Raw genomic sequence first — 21,473 nt, 5'->3', positions numbered from 1 at the left:
ATTATAAAGGTGTGCCTTGGAAATATTTGTTTACATAAATTGTGACCAAACCGTTTGAGACCCACTGAGATAATTTAGACTAAAGTGAACTATCTAAACACTCACAGAGTCCTTTACCTCACTGAGCCTCTGAGGGCAAATGGAAAATGTGACCGGGGTGAAAAGGGTGTTATCTTTACTTAATTATGAATGTTGTTACATCAAGGCCGAAAATTAGTTTTTTGTTGTAGTATATGTCTATTATATTTCCATTTAATCTTGTGGACGTGCAGATTCCCTGTCCTCCATCAGGGGGTGCTGCAGCACCCTCAGCACCCCTACTTCCCACGGCCCTGCTATGATAGACAGGTCTTTTCTGTGTTAGAGTTGTACTCGCTACAGGGTGTACTTTGAGGGTTTTTGACTCTGCAGACCGTTTACATGCATAAAAACCTTCATAACACACAAGGGGACGGGTAATAACCGGAAAAGCATGACATGGGCCCTAGTGCATAGAACACTTGTGTCTTATTTATTTTATCCTGTAGAGGTCAGTGTGACGCTGCCGAGCTGCGTTGAGTCTACCATAAATCAACCAGTAGAAGAAGAAGAAGAAGGAGGAGCCGTTTGTTTGAAAGTGGCGGGCAGTAAAAACAAAGTGAGGACAAAACTCAAGCCGTAGCAAGTGGGAAGCGATTCTTCATTGAAGAAGAAACAATAATAATAAGAAGCCGTAGCAAGTTAAAAAGTATACGCTTTCCAAGCAGTATTTACAACTTAACTGTACTTAATGCCGTTATAGTGATATCTAAGCTCTCGTACAGGAGGAAACGTGAAAAGGTAAGTTAATGTTAAATTCGACGTATTGTTAACAACTAGCTAGCGTTATTCTTCTAGCTAACCAACGGTCACGTTAGTCAACAACACAATTATGACAACTTGATTATAACCCGTCAACTGGGGTGCAACTTTGTTTTCCATCCAATACAAAGCATTTTAGCGACTGCTACCAATAAAGGCGGTAGATAGTTTCGCTGTGAATTCTTAAACGATAGGCTACATTTGACAAGTTAACGTTAAAGCCAACTGCGTATGTATCTGTTAAGAGATCGATTGAGACGTAAATGTCCATAATAACTTATGCTTATACAGTTGCACAGTTTGGTTTTTAATTTGTGTGAACGAAAGGTTGACAACCATGTTAAATATATATATATATATATATATATATATATATATATATATATATATATATATATATATATATATATATATATATATATAAAACAAATGTAAAAATAAAGAGTGCAAGAAGAAACAGAGTAGATTACGCAGACAACAAGTATGCAAGTGTTAGTGGACAACGTATAAAGCCATTACCTTAATAATTGTGGAGCTAGATACTAACTTTCCTTTATAATTTCAACAACACATTGCATTTCGTTATGTTTTTCCTTTCCTTTCAAGACCAGACACATTTATTTATATAACACATTTCAACAACAAGACTATTCAAAGGGCTTTCAAAAACCATTAAGGCAATATGACAGTGCAAAAGAAACACTAAATACAATTTAAATACATTGAAACGGTCATTAAAAAGCCAATAGAATACAAATTTAACATTTCAGGCAACACTTTTATTTTGTAAAGCAACTAGGTGTCAAATTTGTTTTATATGCAACAAATTATACTTTCAAGAATATTGTGTTGTCTATGCATTTTAAACTAAACCTTTCAACAAGCACTTGCCAAGTTTGCAAAATTCAGTGTGAATCAATATAGTAATGTCATGGTTTAACACAGCAAAAACAATGACTTTTAACTTCAGGTTCTGATGTCTTTTGTTGGCATCATGCAATAAAAAGTCAACACCAGTTCTTTTTATTTAGATGTTATCAGCACTTCATCCCTAAATCCTCCTCCAGTAGTCATGCAATACATTTTATTGCACATGAAAAAAATGTTGAAGAAAATCCCTTTATCTTGATTATGGGAATCAGTCACTATGTCCAAACATCTGCCTGCTTCAACATCTGCCAGTGTTGAAACTAAATGTTTCAACACTGTTATATTTGGGTTGCATCCCTCATTGTTTTTCAAAGTTTTCTGTCTCTTCTTGCTATTTCATGTTGACTTGTCTTATATTACTTGGCTTTATTATGATACCCTGTTCTTGTTTGTTACAAGGAATATCGTCTTGCATCATCATGACAAATGAGGATGATAAAGGGATTCCAGTGCGAGTGGCCTTGAGAAGCCGCCCGTTGGTACCTAAGGAAATCAACGAGGGATGTCAGGGCTGTCTCACGTTTGTGCCTGGAGAACCACAGGTCTGTGCTCAACAACAATTTAGGAAAATACTTATTTCTTTATTCTGCCATTATATCAACATTATATCCACGTTTACAGCTACATAATTAGCCAAATTGTTGTTTGTTTTCAGGTGATTGTTGGCACAGAGAAGGCGTTCACATATGATTATGTGTTTGATCCCACTGCTGAACAAGAAGAGGTCTTCAATACGTCTGTGTCCCCCTTATTATGTGGGCTTTTCAAAGGTAGCTATATGTTTTCAACATAGTGTTTTCTAGGGGGTAACAGTGCAGGTTGTGCACCCAGATTTAGCTGGGAAACACATTGGTTGCACACAAGTGAAAATGATTAATATAATTCAATGGCAAAGATGTTAAATAGCTATAAGGAAATATATATATATATTTTCTTTTCTTCTTGTCTTTTCAATAATTTTGCCTCCTCAATTAATTGTCCTTTTTGTAGGCTACCATGCCACCGTTCTTGCATACGGACAGACGGGATCAGGGAAGACCTTCTCGATGGGAGGAACATACACCTCAGCTCAGGAAACTGATCCTGTAGTCGGAGTTATACCAAGGGTGATCAAAAGGATCTTTGAGGAAAGGGATAAGAGGGCAGACTGTGAATTCTGCCTGTCAGTTTCTTACCTTGAGGTCGGTGGACATGTTGTGCAGAAAATGTTATTAAATGATACAGTGTTTTCAAAAGAAAAGTTACTTAGACCTTTTCCTTTTCGATTGCAGATCTATAATGAAGACATATTGGACTTGCTGTGTCCTTCTAAAGACAAACTTAGCCTCAGCATTAGGGAAGACCCTAAAGAGGGAATAAAGGTGAGTGACTGGCATGTTTTTAAAGAATAAACTTTTGCTTTGAAGCTTAGAGTAGATGGACACACAAACCGAATTATATTCCTTTTTAAATGTAATATAATGTAAAGGGTCAGCTTTTGTATTTATTGAAAATATCCTGTTTTTCCAGATCGTGGGTTTGACCGACAGGCAGGTGTTCTCTGCCCATGAGATGGTGGGCTGTTTGGAGATTGGAAACTCAGTTCGCACCGTGGGTTCCACCGCCATGAACGCCGCTTCCTCGCGCTCACATGCCATCTTCACCATCACACTGGAGCAGCGCAGAGGCAAAGACAAGTCAGTTTGCTGCTGTTTTCTCAAACAACCACATATCTCCTTAAGATACAACATTTTGAGTTTACACAAAGTGAAGTGTTAACAAGGACATGAACACACATTTGATGGCTATGGTAAACAAAACAAAAAGGCTTTTATTGCATTGCAGAAGCTAAAAAGGACGACTGGATTGCGCTTTCAGTGTTTCCCCTAGGATGGAGTCATAGCAGCGGTGCTAAGACACGTGGGCCCAGCATAATGTGAGCGCGGAGCGCATGGAATTTTTTAGTGTGTGCACGTGCGATGTGCGCCCCGCCAATTTGTTTCTATGTGTCTGCCAGCACAAGAAAGGCTTTTGAGGCCTAGTACCAGGGCCAGTTCTAGCCAATTTGCTGCCCTAGGCGAGATTTCATATATAAAGAATAAATGAAAAATCTCTACAAAAGACAAATACACTACAAAAACAGAAACTTATTGACATAGGTAATATATGTCAAAATGGCTTGAAATGTATTCAGTATTGTATGAACATGTTTGAATTGGGGGGTGGACGTCACATCCTCTAGGGCAGCGGTTTTCAAAGTGTGAGGCGCGCCTCCCCTGGGGGGCGCCAGAGAGCTTCAGGGGAGGCGCAGCGTGAGAAAAAATAATAACGAGAAAAAGACGAGTAAAGTGACATTTGCACACTTTTGCCTGTCTGTGGAGACCGAGTTCCCCCACCTCGCCAAAAAGGCTGTTAAAGTGCTCACTCCCTTCACCTCCACCTACCTGTGTGAGTGCGGGTTTTCCGCATTGACTCTGATCAAAGGAAGTGCCGGTCAAGGCTGCAGCCAGAGGATGATCTGCGTTTATTCCTGTGTGCATCAAAGACGCAGACTCATTGTTCCCACTAAAGTAGGGGTGAGTGTAATAAGGAGATAAAGTTGACGTTCAGTGTGTTGCCGGGAGCATATAAGGATGTATCCACGATGTTGAAAATGTTAAAAATGTTTAAAAGATATGTGTTGAGAACACGGCGTGCGAAAATATACGGGTCGTGCTGCAGCTAGATGTGCCTGTCCTCTGTAAGAAGGTGTCGGCGACTGACATGCAAGGAAGAACGGCTGTCCACAGGCTGTTCCAACTTTAACAACTTTATTAACTTCCAGGGTAGTGAATTGAACATGCTATTGTAATTGGGTGTGTGGTATATTTTCATGCACGGACACGCATGTTCCACAACACACAAACTGAACAACACTCAATTGTACGATCGCTACCAGTGTCCTTGCGATCTTGTTATAACAAGTCAACAAGTGCACGTTATTACTGATGCAATATGGTTGAGACCATTCGGGCTTATTCTAGAGGGGTGCAAGGAATAGTCCAAGTAGTGGAGGAGTTTTATACAATATGTTTAAAACATAAAGATAAAAGGTTTTAAAAAGTGATTGTTTAATGTTTTAAGGAGGTGACGCTACTCAGCCAATCAAATCGGTGCAGTCAGTGAGTCAGCACAATAGATTCAAACACTCACAGAGACGAGACAAGAGGAGAGAAACAGTCGGAATAATTTCAAATGGCGGAAGGTAGACAGCGAAAACAGAGCATTTAATGACATGTTCTCTTACTGGACCTCTTTGAAATGCAATGTAATAACAACAATAATAATAATAATAATAATAATAGCAATAATAATTGAGAGGGGGGGCGCGGCTGTTCATATGTTCTCTGAGGGGAGGCTCACCTTCCCACACTTTGAAAACCCCTGCTCTAGGGGGTCCGGGGGTATGCCCCCCCAGGAAGATTTTTTTGAACATTTTAAAGTAAAATGCTTCAATCTGGTGCACTTTGAGCAGACAATTACTAGAGACCTGATCTAGGGGGTACAACTCTAAAACACCCATATGAAAAAGATCGGTTTACATTTTAATAATCGAATAAGTATATGAACATAACCAATAACCTACCATAGCCAATAACAAATAAATGTAACTTATTTTATTTTTGTTGTTCATTCATATCTTATTTTACCTAGTTAACATTTATTTATTCATGCATATTTTTGTATCTCTCCAACTTTAAACAATATTTTTGGTTTACTGTCCTATAGTATACATTGGAATGATTTCAATTTGTGGTCAAAACGTTTGAGACCCACTGAGATAACTTAGACTAAAGTGAACTATCTAAACACTCAGAGAGTCCTTTACCTCACTGAGCCTCTCAGTCTGACAGGAGAGCTCTCCTCCACCCTGGTTGTAGAAACATCTACTTCTTATATTCGTTAGCGCAGCTAGCACCAGATTCTAATAACAACAGCGCCGGTACCGGTGCGCCCTCTCTCCCTCGCTCGCTCTCTCGCTCCCACGCTCGCACTTTGGCTGTGAGCTGCGGGCACCTGATAAGCCAACATCCCCCACTTTCATCACTTACAGCGCCCATCGTACAGGGCAAATGAAAAGTGTAACCGGGGTGAAAAGGGTGTTACATTTACTTAATTATGAATGTTGTTACATCAAGGCTGAAAATTAGGATGAGCGCCAACGGTCAAAAATGTTTTTTCCCCTCCCAGAGCTACCAGTGCAGTGCCCCCCAGATCTGGCGCCCTAGGCGACCGCCTATGCCAAAAAATCGGCCCTGCCTAGTACATACAGTGGCAATGTCTCAAGATTTTGCAAAAATATACCTTTATTGAACATACAGTAACACAAATACTACAAATCCACATAACAAACAATCAAAAATGAAAAAGGGTCGCCACTTATTACTATTTGTATATAGGGGAAACACTGGCTTTGTTTACTCATTTCAAATGCCTTGAAACCGCTCTCTTTGTTTCAGCAGTTAATGTGACATTCAACAGTTTTTAGTTATATATTTTCAGATTTGGATTTCATTCAGTAAAGCTTTAGAAAAATGCGGGTTGTGTTTTTGTGAAGGGGACAACATAATCGGATATCTTTACATAGATATCGTTCAATTTCTATCAAAACAGACTTGACTTGATTTTGATGTGTTTATGCTGTTGTTTTTCATGACTATAAATTGGCCCTGAACTATGTCTGGTTTTGTGTCAAGTCTGCATTCTAAGGCTCACAAAGCGTGAGATCCAATCTTATTTGAACATTTGGGTTTTCTTTTGTTTCAGAGCTGACTCAGTTGTTTCAAAATTGCACCTTGTGGATCTGGCTGGTTCAGAAAGGCAAAAGAAAACCAAAGCAGAGGGAGATCGTTTGAAGGAAGGTAACTGGAAATGTTGCTGACCTGTATATTATTTATATGCTGTTTTACTGTATTGTTGAAGGTCTGTTAACAGCATTTCTGTTTTGATGCTATTCCATTTTCATCTTTAGGCATCAGCATCAATCGTGGGCTTTTGTCTCTGGGTAATGTCATCAGTGCCTTGGGGGATGAAAGCAAAAAGAGCAGCTTTGTTCCGTACAGGGACTCAAAGCTCACCCGTCTGCTTCAAGGTACACTTTGATTTTAAAGTTCAGAGGTTAGTGGTCCAAAAATCTCGGATTGCTTTGAGGAACTTTAGACATGAGCCAATCCTGTTTGTTAAGCAAAGTCAAGTCAACTTGGCTTTAGTTGTTTTGATTAAAAAAATGAATTCTGCTTTATTGATTGCATCGTTAAATGGGGATGTATCATGGTTGGCCATGTTAAACAGGATCTGTGTATGGACACCAAACCAGCTGTGTTTGCACTTTACCATTTCATATTACTGCTTTTTTTTTGACCTGCTATGCCACTTTTCTTTAACACTGTAAATATCCCCGCAGAAGGACTAATTAAGGATTCATGTATTATGTTAGTATAACAATGGCACTATAACTGGTAAATGTACATTAAAACAGGCAAGTTGTTTAGTTTTCAAACGATGCAGTAATGATTTTACTTGGCTGTGAATTGTTTTCTGTCTGTCATCATCAGATTCGTTGGGAGGCAATAGCCACACTTTAATGATTGCGTGCATCAGTCCTGCAGACTCCAACATGGAGGAAACCATCAACACATTGCGATATGCTGACAGAGCGCGCAAGATCAAAAATAAACCTATAGTCAACATTGACCCTAGAGCTAAAGAAATGAACCATCTCAAACAACAGGTACAGAAACAGGAAGTGGAACAAATTATATTCTATGATTTCACAATCAGATCTCAAACTGCCATAAAGGTTAATACATTCATTAATACAATTATTGGTAATACACCTGTTATATATTGTAGTACAGTGTGACTATTTTGACTTTAACTTGTGTTTTATAAATATTGATATTCTATTTCTCTTTTTGTATCTTCATTGAACATTTTTACTTCAACCTCCTTTTTGTAAAAATACTTAAAAAAAAAAATTATAATTGTCTTTTTAATGCACATTCTTACTTTAACTTTTTAACTTTATATTAATAAATAAAACATTTTAACAGTCACAAAACCCAATTCCCCCCAGCAGAAATAGTACTCTGATTATGTCATGATGCTGCAAGTTAAATGCAGTTTATCTTCGTGTAACAATCTCTTGATCCTTTCACCTGTTTAGGTTCAGGAGCTGCAGGTGATGCTTCTTCATGCCCGGGGAGGAGTGGGTCCGGTGCTCTCTGGGTAAGACGTGCTTCTTCCCCAATAATCTCATGTTGCACTTTCAAATAAATGCTTTTCCTTAAACAATGGTTACTGTGTCTCCTTGTTTCAGGCCAGAGTCCACGGAGAAGGTGAGCAAGCTGGTGGAAAGGAATCGCTCCCTGCAGGATGACAACAACAAACTGTGCAGGGAGCTGAGTGAGGCAGCTGGACAGACTGCCCTCATGATTGAGAAAATCATCATGGTGAGTCAGAGCGTAACAACATTTACTAAACCTTCCCCCAATGTCATCAGTGAAAACTGTTACTAGTGTAATAATGTGGTTCCTATGAATATAAATCCTATAAATACATTTATGATCAAATTGACACCTATGCTATCACAGAGATAACACAGGTCTCCTGACCCACAGCAGTGCTAACTTACTGTCTGTGGAAATGTGGTTAAGCTAGCAAGAGACACGATCAATGACTATGAATGATACACTGTACATAAAGATTTTTTCTATAGTTTGTTTTTAGAACAGACAATCGTGCTTTTTGAAATGATTGCTGCATCTCCTCAAAGTTGTTACTAGGACTGAGCAATTGTCTGAATTGTATCGAGATCGCATTATGGACTAGATTCATATTCAAATGAATCAATGAAGTGTGTTGGTGCTGCAGAGAACTGCCAGCCAGCCTACAACACCACTCTCATTATAACATATTTTATAATATCAATTAGAATATACAAAGCACTATCAGCCAAATTGATTGTCATGGGTTATTTCATACCGTTTGACCCTAATTCCTACCCTTAGTACCTAGCCTATTGCCTAGTGACAGCTTTACTCAGAGCAGCTGTCAATCATGACGTTGTGTGACCTATACTGTAACCAGCCCTCGAGATGTTATGCCTTCCCTTTGGAGGAGCTGTCATGTCGTCCATCTTTATTTACAGTCTATGTTTCTTTTCACCTATCGGTAGAAAAAAGCCAGGCCTATTTAAACACATTTCAATTCGTCTTTATCATTTTTAGATGTCCTTCCTCTGACATTTGACTGCTTTGCATTGTCATCCATCGGGTTAATTACATTTAATTTGCTTTCTTTTACAGACGGAACAGGAAAATGACAAACTGCAAAGCAGAATGGAGCAACTGGGTCAACATGCAGCGTGAGTTCACAAAGACATGAAGCTAGGGGAGCTTCAGCATGGGTCTAACATGGCCTGAGTCAGTTTTGATGATTTTAGCTAATTGATTTGTTGACCACTGCCACAATGATAACTTTTGGACCACACTCTTTATTTCCCTGTATTTCAGATGTACGGTGGATCTTCAGAAAGTTCTGGAGACATTGGAGGACCAGGAGTTGAAGGAGAACGTTGAAGTAATGAGAAACCTGCAGGACATTATCTTGGAGCTCAAGGTACACAAGGCAATGCTGAAGACCTTTTAGGCTAAATAGACTTATTTACATGTTATTAATGGTTATTAGAACGTATATTGTAATTAACATACATTTTAAATCCAGCATTGTTGATGTTTACACTATGTTGTTGTGTTTCTCCTTAGAGTGAGAGTGAAGGCATCACTGCCTCCATCGATGGTATGGCTGCTGGAGAGGACGGAGCTGAGGTGTCTGAGAATGGCAGTAGCCATGACGATCCAGTACGTTTGACACTTTTGTCCTCTTAGTGTTTACACAACATGATGCTTCCTATCATATAACACATATACACACGTTTCTTCACTTACTTATGTCTAGAACACAAATATCTGTTTAAATCCCACGTGTTTGCATATTATTACAATAAGTCATATTTTATTTTACTGTACAGTATTTCATTTTTCATTCTGTTATCTGATTCTATATTAAATATGTATAATTAACTTATTTCTGCATTAACTTGCACATTGTGTGGCATGCACCATTCTCTCTAAGTTTACATTTTTTCCTTTTGCAATTTCTTTAATTTCTTTGGTATTTTCATGCATGCAAATTAGTCGCTTTTCGGTGCCTCCCGCTTTTTTAACGCTGATTTGGGTGACTTGTGTAAGAACCGAAGAGTTTAAGAAATCTAGACCGCAAAATAATTAAACAAGAGTGCCTGTTTTTCTTGGCCAAGGACAGGTTCATTGAACACAACACAAGCGTAATGTGTCATCACGTGGTGTAGTGCTGACTGAGAGCACCAGAACCCCGCTCCAGCACTTCAAATATTGCAGTACCCATAAGTAGGGTTGGGAACCGAAACTCTGTTCCAGATGAGAACCGATAAGAAAATGCCGGGTACCCATACACAATACACAATTTCGGTTCTGCTTAACGGTTCCTAAACGCGTTAAGATATCTGGATTAAGAGGTTGCTTTTTCTTTGCACAGCAAGAAAGAAAGGCCAATATATCAGTGTCAAATGATACTGTAGCAATTGAGTCTTTGAATCTTTACTTTATCTTACTGACAAAACTCGGTGCACTGTGCTTTCGTTACCACTGAATCTGCACATTTTATAGGTTTACAAATATATGTGATGAAAATAAAATTCAGTAATTTTATAGAATGTTCTAAAGTGACATTTATTTTCTCATGTACATATTTATTGATCATAGAATCCCCCCTACTGAACCGTATGCAAATTAAGATGTTTCCTACCTCTCACACAGGATGGCACTGGCATTGATGGAAAGCACTCCCCGGAAGGCTTTACAACCCATCATGCTCTGCGGCAGGCCCAGCTTTCCAAGGAACTGATAGAGCTGAACAAAGTGTTGAGCTTGAAGGAAGCCTTTGTGCGGAACATGTGCCAGAATGACACCCAGCTCGAGCCGATGCAGTTAGAGCACCAGGTAAGAGGATTTTCTATCAATATATCGACCCTCCCAACAATATTGGATCTGAGTTATTTTCATTTGGTTAATCAGAAATATTTAACTTGATTTTATGACTTAAAGGGGACCTATCATGCAAAATGCACTTTTGTACGTCTTTTATACATGAATATGTGTCCCCGGTGTTCCAGGGAACTCACCAAGTGTCAGAAAACACAACCCTCTCTATTTTCCTCCATACCCAAATCTCTAAAAAAGGGGCTGCAACGGATCTGATAAAAACTGATCCAAATTTGAACACTTCAATGACGTCACAGAAGTGGCGCTACAGCTATTGGGCCAACTCTCCACCTATCAGGGGAATGTGGGGTTGGGCCACGGCCGGCCATTGCTGCTCGAAAGCGCTGGAGACGCTGTAGTACATATGCCAGGCCTGTAAGTGGCGCTGTAGTCTGCCACAAAAGCAGCGAAGAAGACTTCCCGCGCATATGGTAACCATGGTTACCCTTCTGTTTATTCTCCGCTGTGGCTTTTTTTCTCCCTCCCCGAGGCAAGCGTTTGCTCCCGCTGCTTTAATTCAATGCAATCCCTCCCCGTCGAGGCAAGCACTGTAATTCTCTCCGGTTAGTCCACCAGCAGATGACAAACACCCACCTCTCCGCCTCTTCCAAGGAACGAGGGGACCGTGCGGCAGAGTTTCAGTTTCAGTTTCAGTTTCTTTCGCGGGTCAAGATGTCCGTTAAAGTTTAAATCTTCCGGACAAAATTTGAAAAGTGCCGGTCAAAGGTCTTCTTTGTTATTTATTGAGCTTTAAAACAAATGAATAACGACTCTATAGGCCTATAATAATATAATAAAACCATAGACTGTATATATAAATAAAACACGGAGGACGGAGATCTTTTTTTCTCCCCCTCTTGACTTGATCAGAGCACGGCTACCCTCTCCTGCAGGGGGGCGAGGTCTCACAGAATCAGACCCGTAGACAGCAAACAGCACATAGAGCAGAATGAGGCATGGCTAAAATGCATGATCTGTTTGGTATTTTGAAAACAGAAACGTATAAATATACCTTATATAGGTATGGCCCTACAATATATAATTTAAATATAGCATGATAGGTCCACTTTAATTAAACAAACTGGATTCATTCATAGTTGCTTTTTTAAGTAACTGACGTTGATTATGCGTCACATGAGTTATTAAAAGGGGAACTGTCAGTACATTTGGATTCCTGTAATGTACCTACTTTGAACTCACATTTGCCTATAGACATCGTTGGGGAATAATTTGCTTAGGACACCGCTTTCTCAAGAATTTTTGAGAGGAACGGAGGATTAGAAATAGGTCTATAATTGGCTAGAACCTCTGGATCGAGGTTGTGCTTTTTCAGAAGAGGTTTTATCACTGCTACTTTAAATAATTGTGGAACATAGCCTGATAATAAAGACATTCATAATATTTAATAAAGAAGTGTTAATTAATGGAAAAACTTCCTTTAACAGCTTAGTTGGAATCGGGTCTAAGATACACGTTGATGGTTTAGAAGAAAGAATCATTGAATTTAATTGTTCAAGGTTTATGGCTGAAAAGCATTCTAATTTACTATCTAGTGTAATATTAGAATTTACGTTTCCGGGAGCTGTTGATAACACTATTCTGGTCAAAGGCAAGAGGTCATTAATTTTGTTTCTAAGAGTAACAATTTTATCATTAAAAAAAGCACATAAAATCATTACTACTGAATGCTATGGGAATAGAAGGCTCAGTAGAGCTGTGGCTCTCTGTCAGCCTGGCTGCAGTGCTGAAAAGAAATCTTGCATTATTCTTATTCTCATCTATTAATGAAGAGTAGTAAGCTGCTCTCGCTTTACGCAGTGCTTTCTTCTATTCATTGAGAGTAATATGCCAAATTAAACGAGATTCTTCAAGTTTAGTGGAACGCCATATCCTTTCAAGTTGTCTCGACTTTTGCTTTATTTTGCGGGTTTCGGCATTATGCCATGGAGCTAGTCTATGTTTTATTTTCTTCTTTTTCAAAGGAGCAACAGAGTCTAATTTTATTCGCAGGGCATCTGTAGCACTATCAACAACAAGATCAATTTGGGATCGTGTACATTTTGTATAAGTTTCCTCCCCTACATGCAGACATGCTATCGAGTTAAGTATTGATGGAATCTCTTCCTTAAATTTGGTTATAGCACTAACAGATAGGTTTCTGCTGCAGGAGCTTTTGACTAATGGTTTGTAGTCTAGTAGCAGTACTTCAAAAGTTACAAAAAAATGGTCGGATAAAGCAGGATTATGCGGTTCGACTAATAGTTGCTCAATTTCAATACCATAAGTCAGCACAAGGTCGAGAGTGTGATTATAATAGTGGGTTGGTTTATTTACACTCTGACGGAAACCAATAGAATCTAATATAGAGTTAAATGCAACAGTAAGGCTATTTTTTATCATCGTCAACATGAATATTAAAGTCACCTACGATAACTTTATCTGTTTTAAGTACCAAAGTTGATAAAAACTCAGAGAATTCTGATAAGAATTCTGAATAAGGACCTGGTGCACGGTACACTGTAACAAATAAGATTGACTGCACAGTTTTCCAGGTTGGATGCGTAAGACTAAAAACAAGGCTTTCAAAGGAGGTATAATTTAATTTTGGTTTAGTATTGATAAGTAAACTTGAGTCAAAGATTGCTGCAACTCCACCTCCTCGGCCTGTGCCTCGAGGAATATGAGTATTGATATGGCTGGGTGGAGTGGCCTCATTTATGCTGACATATTCTTCATGTCTCAACCAAGTTTCAGTGAGACAGCATATATCAATATTATAATCTGATATTAAATCATTTACCAATATTGCTTTAGATGCTAGAGATCTTATGTTTAAGAGTCCACATTTAATCTTCCTGTTTTGTTGCACTGTAGTAGTTGTTACATTTACTTTTATTACGTTATTATGTATGACACCTCTATTCGGTTTTACTTTAAATTGTCCTTGGGCAGACGCACACACCGTTAATATTGGGTATTTTATTGGAGAGAGCGCAGAGAAGCGTTTAAAACTGCGACTCCTCCTCCTTTCCCCATGGCATAGTTCTAAGGCCTTGGGTATTGCTGCTATCTCTCTTTAGGAGGGGCAGCTTGGGCGCATTGTTGTTGCCAGCTTATGACCGAGCACAAGCTGCCATGAGCTAGTTTATTGTTCATGGACATCTAGAGGCCCTTCTTTCATCTGGGACGTAGGTTCCCTGGCGCACATTCTTTTCTATGGACGACAGCTCTAGTTAGATTCAGGGTCCATATTTGTTTAGTCTCGCTGATGAAGAATGTTGATTATTACACTCCGAACTAGTTAAAGGTCCCATGTCATGCTTTTCCGGTTATTACCCGTCCCCTTGTGTGTTATGAAGGTTTTTCTGCATGTAAACGGTCTGCAAAGTCACAACCCCTCAAAGTACACCCTGTAGCGAGTAAAACTCTAACACAGAAAAGACCTGTCTATGCTGCCCCAGAACGCCTCGTTGGACATTTCTCTGTTTCCATTGTTTTCTTCTTATCATATCTGTATATGTGTTAACTCAGCTACTCAGTGGTTATCCTAAATGTATTGTTTGTATTTGTATTTATACTTGCACTTGTGTGATTCCTCATCAAACGAGGATAAAATCATTCTCTTTGCACATGCATCGTTATGGCTTTGATTGACAGACGCAGAGTTGCCGAAAATTAACATTTATTTGCTTTTAAAGCAGTCTTTTAGTGTAATATTAATTCCGAGCCATATCTTTTGGAGTTTTAAACTTCTTGGCATTGTTTCCTACAGAAAAATGTTCATAGTCTGCAGACTTCGGTGGATTCTCTGCAGAAGGAGAAAGAGGATCTCCTTCTTGCACTGCAGTCTGCAAAGAAAGACACCAACCAGGCTAAGTATGAACACTTCAATATCTTGGTTGTGTCTGTAACTTCTCAACCTCATAAGCCTTCACTTTTAACTTCCTGTCTGCTTCACCTTCTTCCAGGCTCAGTGAGCAGCGCCGGAAGAGACTGCAGGAGCTCGAGAACCAGCTGGTGGACATGAAGAAAAAACTTCTGGATCAGTCCAAAATGCTCAAACTCAAGGAGACCTCCGTGAAGAAAGTCGGCAATCTCATGCATGAGATACAGGTAATAAAGAATGTCTTTTTATATCATCTAGTTCCTTTAAAAGAAAAATAGATGAGTACATTATGTTGAGCATTAACATGCACTTATACTGCTTCTATCGGATGTCTTTGTTACTGTACTGAACAAATTGCCTTTTTTAATAATACCATCAAATAACTAAATAGATCCTTCTTGGGTCACGCCAACGCCATCTCAATAATATTATGAATAAAATGTACTGTTTATCTATTCATTAATAATATTAAAATGAAGTTGTTACTCTATTTTATAAGATATTAACTAAATAGTAGTGACCATATATAGTGTCCCATTTACTTAAGTGCATAGAACATGGTATCTTGGTGGTGGAATTCCTTGTAAACCACCAATCCATATTTTCTTTTGACCTTTACAGGGATGCAAATTTGTCACCTTTCGGCGAAATTCGCCGTTTTGAATCCAAAATAAGTACTCAGGTCTTGTACTTGAGTAAAAGTAGAAGTACTCAGGTCTTGTACTTGAGTACAAGTAGAAGTACTCAGATCTTGTACTTGAGTAAAAGTAGAAGTACCAGAGTGTAGGAATACTCTGTTACAGTAAAAGTCCTGCATTCAAAATGTTCCTCAAGTAAAAGTATAAAAGTATTCTCATCAAAATATAGTTAAAGTACCAAAAGTAAAAGTAGTCATTGTGCAGATTGGTCCATTTCAGAATAATATATATGATATGTTTTATAATGATTGATCATTAAAGTGTTCTCAAAGCTGGTAAAGGTGCAGCTAGTTTGAATGACTTTGTATACTGCAGGGTAGCTTGTGAATTTACTCCAGGTGGAACTAAAGTCTGATTTAACACTTGATTATATTTCACATCATTCATCCACATCTGTGAAGTAACTAAAGGTATTAAATACATGTAGTGGAGTAAAAGTACACCATTTACCTCTGAATTGTAGTGGAGGAGAAGAACAAAGTAGCAAAACATTGAAATACTTAAATAAAGTACAAGTATCTCAAAATTGTACCCAAGTATAGGACTTGAGTTTATGAACTTAGTTACTTTACACCAGTGGCTATAAAGATAGAAAGACTAAGCCTTGCACAGAGGCATGAAAATACATTTTCAAAATTATAAATTGACTGCTACACAATTAAAATAAATGCTTTTATATATTTCTATTGGCGTTTCTGTTATTATTAACACTGCTGCTTTAGTTGTTCTGACTGCTAAAATCATCTGTTATTCCTAATTCCCCGATATTCCGTGGGGTCGGGGGGCTCGGATCCTTGTCACCTTTTTCATACCTGATGAGTTTGCATCCCTGCTTTATCACACGGGATGTGCATTGGCAAAGAGCACTGCTGTTATTTACAACAACTTTGAATACATGTGAGCCAGATCCTAACACTGTAACGCTGTGTTCTCACAGGCGATGAAGAACCAGCGTACGCAGCTGATGAGGCAGATGAGGGAGGACTCTGAGAAGTTCAGACAATGGAAGAGCATGAAGGATAAGGAGGTGCTGCAGCTAAAGGAGAAGGTGTGTGGAAAGTTGTTCACTGCAGGACGGATGTTCTCGCTACATCCTTTTATTCATAACTTGTTTTCCCTTTGACGCATTTATTAATGTTACCTGGCTCACAGTCTATTTGATTGAATCTGTTCAACAGGATCGTAAACGGCAGTATGAGTTGCTTAAACTTGAGAGGGATTTTCAGAAACAGGCCTGTGTTCTGCGTCGTAAAACTGAGGAGGTGAGGCATACATTTCAGATCTTCAAGTAGTGTGCTGGATTGAATTTGTTCAACATCTATGAAGTAGCTGCTACTTTTCTTATATGAATACGTTTTCCTCCTACAGGCTGCAGCCGCAAACAAGCGGCTGAAAGATGCCCTGCTGAAGAGAAGTGAGGTAGCAGACAAACGCCACAGAGGAATAGAGGGAGCTGCTACACGACTTAAGGTAATAACATTTGTTTGAATTCCTCTCTGTAGTCACCAAGGCCTGTGTTTGGTCAACCACTAAGCGCAAAGTAACAAACATTATTCATGTTTACTAGGAGTGAGCGATATATCTGCATTGTTTTGATGATTGTTTTCGTACTCTTTCCTCCATTGGTTATTGTGAACCAGAATTGTCTTGCTAAGCTAACTACCAATGCTTAGTGTATGCAACGCTGGGGCTAGTTGGAATTGTATCAAATTAGTTTAATTCTTATTGTTTTATCATTTGAACTCCCAACAATATACAGAGAATTAGGTCTTCACATTGTCCGGTGTTTCCCTTTTTAAAGGACACAACAGAAGGTTATCAGAAGTGAAAATGTGTTTGTGTTGTTATCAATTTTATATTTGTAAAATTATCCTCCCTGAAATTTCACATTGATTGAGTAAGCTGCAAATATGTTAAAGATGTTCTGCGTCATTATATGAAGTCCGATTTTTTGGACTAAAGTCTTTGTTGTGTATATGTAAATATTGTCCGTATTTATGTGATCAGAATTGGCTTCTCAATGAAGTGGAGGTGATGGTGAGCACTGAGGAGGCCCGGCGCCACCTCAACGACCTCCTGGATGACAGGAAGGTGTTGGCCCAGGAGATCAACCACCTGAAAGAACAGATGGAGGCAGGGGACCGGCCTGCTGCCAAAATCAGGGTGAGCTTTATTCCTCTACCAGAAAGCTGAGCCCACGTTACTCGTATGAGTTAGACCACGGCATCGTTTGTGTTTACTGTACTTGCTTCACTCAAACTAATCATGCTAGCGAGGAGGCGGGGCTTATCTCCATGTAGATGCCAACAACAACATTAAAGGTAGGGTAGGTAAGTTTGAGAAACCGGCTCGAGATACACTTTTTGTTATATTCCATGGAATGCTCTTAACATCCCGATAGCAATGAATATCTTAAGTGCTTTGACAAAAAATCCATATAAAAATGTCATCTGTGGAAGCCGTAATACTGTAAAAAGTACGACCAATCATTTTAGCCGGCCTGGCTAAAATAACTGGATGGCCTACCTGCCTGTCAGCCTTCCATCTGTGCACAAACTTATCTCGTGCCCTCACTGGTCATTGGTATTTTCAAATTCTAGCGATCTCGAGCCGGTTTCTCAAACTTACCTACCCTACCTTTAACACTTTTTGCCATGATTTATTTGTAATACACATTACATTGCATTTAGCTGACGCTTTTATCCAAAGCGACTTACAATAAGTGCATTCGACCAAGAAGATACAAACTTGAAGAAAACAGAATAATATAAGTACATCAGGTTTCATAGAGCCAAAACATTTCAAGTGCTACTCAACTGGCTTTAGATAATACAACTGGCTTTAGATAATACAAATACACAAATCAAAAATAATACTACATACTGTTACCGGTTAGTAAAAACCATGAATTAAGTGTTCTTAAAAGACTGCAGACAAAAAACAGGTTTCTGATTGGAGATCGAATCGATCTGGTTAGACTAAGCTACCGTTGTATCTAGGGATGCTTCGATCGGCCGCCGAGTTGATCGAGTGTTGGAGACCCCTACAATAGACAGTCCATAGTTTGTACTTTTTATACAAACACTTATTTTTGTCCAGTTTCCGAACATACAGTTGAGGCCTAAATTATTAGCCCCCCAGGAGTTATGGAACATTTTCCTAAAATTCTTCCCAATGTTTCCAACATTGATAAAACTTGATATAATCAAACATTCACCAGTGCTATTTAGTAGCTTTTGGTACATTTTGGAAAATAAAATAAGTTTTTAGGCTTGCTTTATATCAAATATAGTGAAAAATGGGTTGGTCAAAAATATTAGCCCCCAGGCCATTAATAGTCAATAGTGTACCCTTTCTGAGCCACAACTGACAACAACCTCTTATGCAGCTTTCACACCAGCGCTTTTCCCTTTCTAGCTCCTAGCGAGAGCTTTTCTGGTTCAGCTCCGGTTTCCCTTATCAGCTCCCGCTCTGTTCACACCGCCCAGAGCTGCCGCTGCTGCGTCATGACGTCACAGTTTACGTCGCTGATTTTCTCCCACAACAACAACGGGCCGGGGACTGCGTCGGGTTGATGATCGTGTTGCTTTTAATCATACGAAGCCAGATTAAATTAAATAACGACTTCTCCAACCTTATACTTTTCTCCAGAGTGCCGTGGTTCATTGTTTATTAATGTGTTTCAGCGGCATTTACCGACCGCTGCAGTGCTGGCTGCAATTCCACGGGAGTTTATTCTCCCGTTAGCTCCGGGTTAGCTCACACGGCTCTAAAGTATTCACTGTCTGACTGTCACACAAGCAGCTGATACATATCCCCAGTTCCCCTTAAGTGAATGTGTGTCAGTCTGAATTGACGCTGTTTGGCATCACAACGCTGTTATGAAAGTTTCTCTGGTATAACATGGGTGATGTTAGCATAGCAACCGAAGCTAAACTGACTACTTGCTAAGCCGTTTTCTACAGGCACATTTTACCGGCGTATTTTTCATTATGATTCTACTTGTGATAGTCGGACATGACAACCTGTGCAGCCCATGTATTAATTCCATCCGATAGCTGCTATAATAACAAACAAAACGTCTGCCTGCTCTCCACAATGATCAATAACAGCGAACGGATGGTCAAAGTAAGGTTTCCTGCACGCCTCGACGTAAGAGACGTAAGCGACGCCGCGTCATAGCTCCGAAGCTCTTGCCTCTGGACCGACAATTTTTTGGAGCTGGAAGTGAACTGCATTCCGGAGCTATGACGCGCCGCCGCTGCGGTGTGAACAGGAAAAACCGGCGCTTTTCCAGCTCCAGCTCCGAGCAGGAGCTGGAAAAGCGCCGGTGTGAAAGGGGCATTAGAGTAGTCCTTTACTAGGTTGGCACAGGTCTCTTGAGGGATTTTGGCCCATTCTTCCATTGCAAATTGTTCCAGCTGGTCCAAATTGCGTGGTTTCCGAGTATGGACAGTCACTTTGAGCACCCGCCAGATTCTCAATAGGATTAAGATCTGGGCTATGTGCGGGCCACTCCAGCACCTTGGTTTTTGGTGTCCTTTAGGAACTGTTGGACCAATTTTGATGTGTGCTTTGGGTCATTGTCTTTGTTGGAAGACCCAGCGACGACCTAAGCGAAGACTAAGAGCAGATCTTTTCATATTATCCCTCAAAATGTCAACATAATTTAAATTCGCCTTGCACCCGAACAAGGCTCCCTGTGCCTGAGGCTGCAAAACAGCCCCACAGCATGATGTGTTCTTTGGGTTGAAGGCCTCTCCCTTTCTTCGCCAAACATAAGCAACATCCATGTGCCCAAACAGTTCCAGTTTAGTCTCATCAGACCAAAGCACAGACTTCCAAAACGCATCTTTACCTCTCAAATGTTCACGGGCAAACCTCAGTCTGGCTCTGATGTGCTACTCTTTGAGTAAAGGGGTTCTTCTGGGACGATGGCCCTGAAGCCCACCACGACGAAGAGCACTCACAACTGTGTTCCTTGAAACATCAACTCCAGAAGAGGCCAGGTCAGCAACAATCATCTTGGCAGATGTCCGGGGATTCTTGCTGACATCTCTGACTATTTTCCTCTCCAGAGTTCTTGAAATCTTGCGCTTTCGACCACGCCCAGGTTTGTTTCTTACAGAATGTGTCTCCTTGTACTTCGCAATAATGCAACGTACAGCAGTTCTAGACACTGTGAAGCGCTTGGACATAGCAGTATAGCCTTCCCCCTTATCATGAGCCTCCACTATCTTCTTTCTGAGCTCAAGACTGATTTATTTTGACTTTGGCATGGTGAGTAGTAGTAGTAGGAGTAGTAGTAGTAGTATAGTCCCTCTCAATAAGGTATCAGAGTGCCTGTTTCTTGGAGTCCTTTTATGCTGATTGAATGCTCAGGTGTGGCTTGAAAGCTGATTGGTTGATTAGGTGTGTTTTGAAAGCAAAAATTCACATGGGAGCTAATATTTTTGACCAACCAATTTTTCACTATATTTGATATAAAGCAAGCCTAAAAACGTATTTTATTTCCCAAAAGCTACTAAATAGCACTGGTGAATGTTTGATTATATCAAGTTTTATCAATACTGGAAACATTGGGAAGAATTTTAGGAAAATGTTCTATAACTCCTGGGGGGCTAATAATTTAGGCCTCAACTGTATATATGGAACTCTGTGTGCTGTCGCCCCGAGCCAATGGCTGGTGTTTTTTGGTTTTCTGATTCTAAAACGTCATTGACAACAGGCTGAGATTCTCACGGCTGATTGGCTTTTGCGAGACATCGTCACGCCAGTGTTTCATTTTACAGGCTGCAAACTCATTAAAAGAATCCACAAAACTGAGTAACCTACTTAACTGAATCCATTGCATATCAAAGTAAACTGTAAATGTTACAAAGAATCAATGTCTTGTTTTGCGATGTCCTTCCATGCAGCGCCGGACCCTGATCATCTCTGAGCTGGAGACCCATGGGGCGCTGGAGACGCCTCTGGCCAAACAGGTGGAGAACCTCGTGACAGAAATGGCCCTCAGGT

At 39.7% G+C, this 21,473-nt stretch overlaps 1 protein-coding gene across 1 annotated transcript in view; it reads left to right on the top strand.

The window, feature by feature from the left end:
* Positions 1–632: 632 nt before the first annotated feature.
* kif4 (kinesin family member 4) overlaps positions 633–21,473 on the top strand; it is a 33,208-nt gene continuing 12,367 nt past the window's right edge. Inside the window, exons 1-22 of the mRNA XM_034152301.1 lie at positions 633–819; positions 2,170–2,312; positions 2,426–2,540; positions 2,761–2,951; positions 3,042–3,131; positions 3,280–3,446; positions 6,556–6,650; positions 6,761–6,880; positions 7,344–7,519; positions 7,955–8,016; positions 8,108–8,240; positions 9,096–9,154; positions 9,303–9,408; positions 9,555–9,650; positions 10,647–10,829; positions 14,644–14,747; positions 14,840–14,984; positions 16,393–16,503; positions 16,634–16,717; positions 16,824–16,925; positions 17,463–17,618; positions 21,374–21,471. Of these exons, the coding sequence (XP_034008192.1) occupies positions 2,190–2,312; positions 2,426–2,540; positions 2,761–2,951; positions 3,042–3,131; positions 3,280–3,446; positions 6,556–6,650; positions 6,761–6,880; positions 7,344–7,519; positions 7,955–8,016; positions 8,108–8,240; positions 9,096–9,154; positions 9,303–9,408; positions 9,555–9,650; positions 10,647–10,829; positions 14,644–14,747; positions 14,840–14,984; positions 16,393–16,503; positions 16,634–16,717; positions 16,824–16,925; positions 17,463–17,618; positions 21,374–21,471 (2,516 nt within the window). The 5' untranslated portion in view covers positions 633–819; positions 2,170–2,189. The remainder of the gene's footprint in view (positions 820–2,169; positions 2,313–2,425; positions 2,541–2,760; positions 2,952–3,041; positions 3,132–3,279; positions 3,447–6,555; positions 6,651–6,760; positions 6,881–7,343; positions 7,520–7,954; positions 8,017–8,107; positions 8,241–9,095; positions 9,155–9,302; positions 9,409–9,554; positions 9,651–10,646; positions 10,830–14,643; positions 14,748–14,839; positions 14,985–16,392; positions 16,504–16,633; positions 16,718–16,823; positions 16,926–17,462; positions 17,619–21,373; positions 21,472–21,473) is intronic.

This window comes from Trematomus bernacchii, unplaced genomic scaffold (assembly GCF_902827165.1).
Source record: "Trematomus bernacchii unplaced genomic scaffold, fTreBer1.1, whole genome shotgun sequence".
Taxonomy (NCBI): domain Eukaryota; kingdom Metazoa; phylum Chordata; class Actinopteri; order Perciformes; family Nototheniidae; genus Trematomus; species Trematomus bernacchii.
The sequence above is the reverse complement of the archived record's forward strand: the minus strand, read 5'-3'. Positions and strand labels throughout refer to the sequence as shown.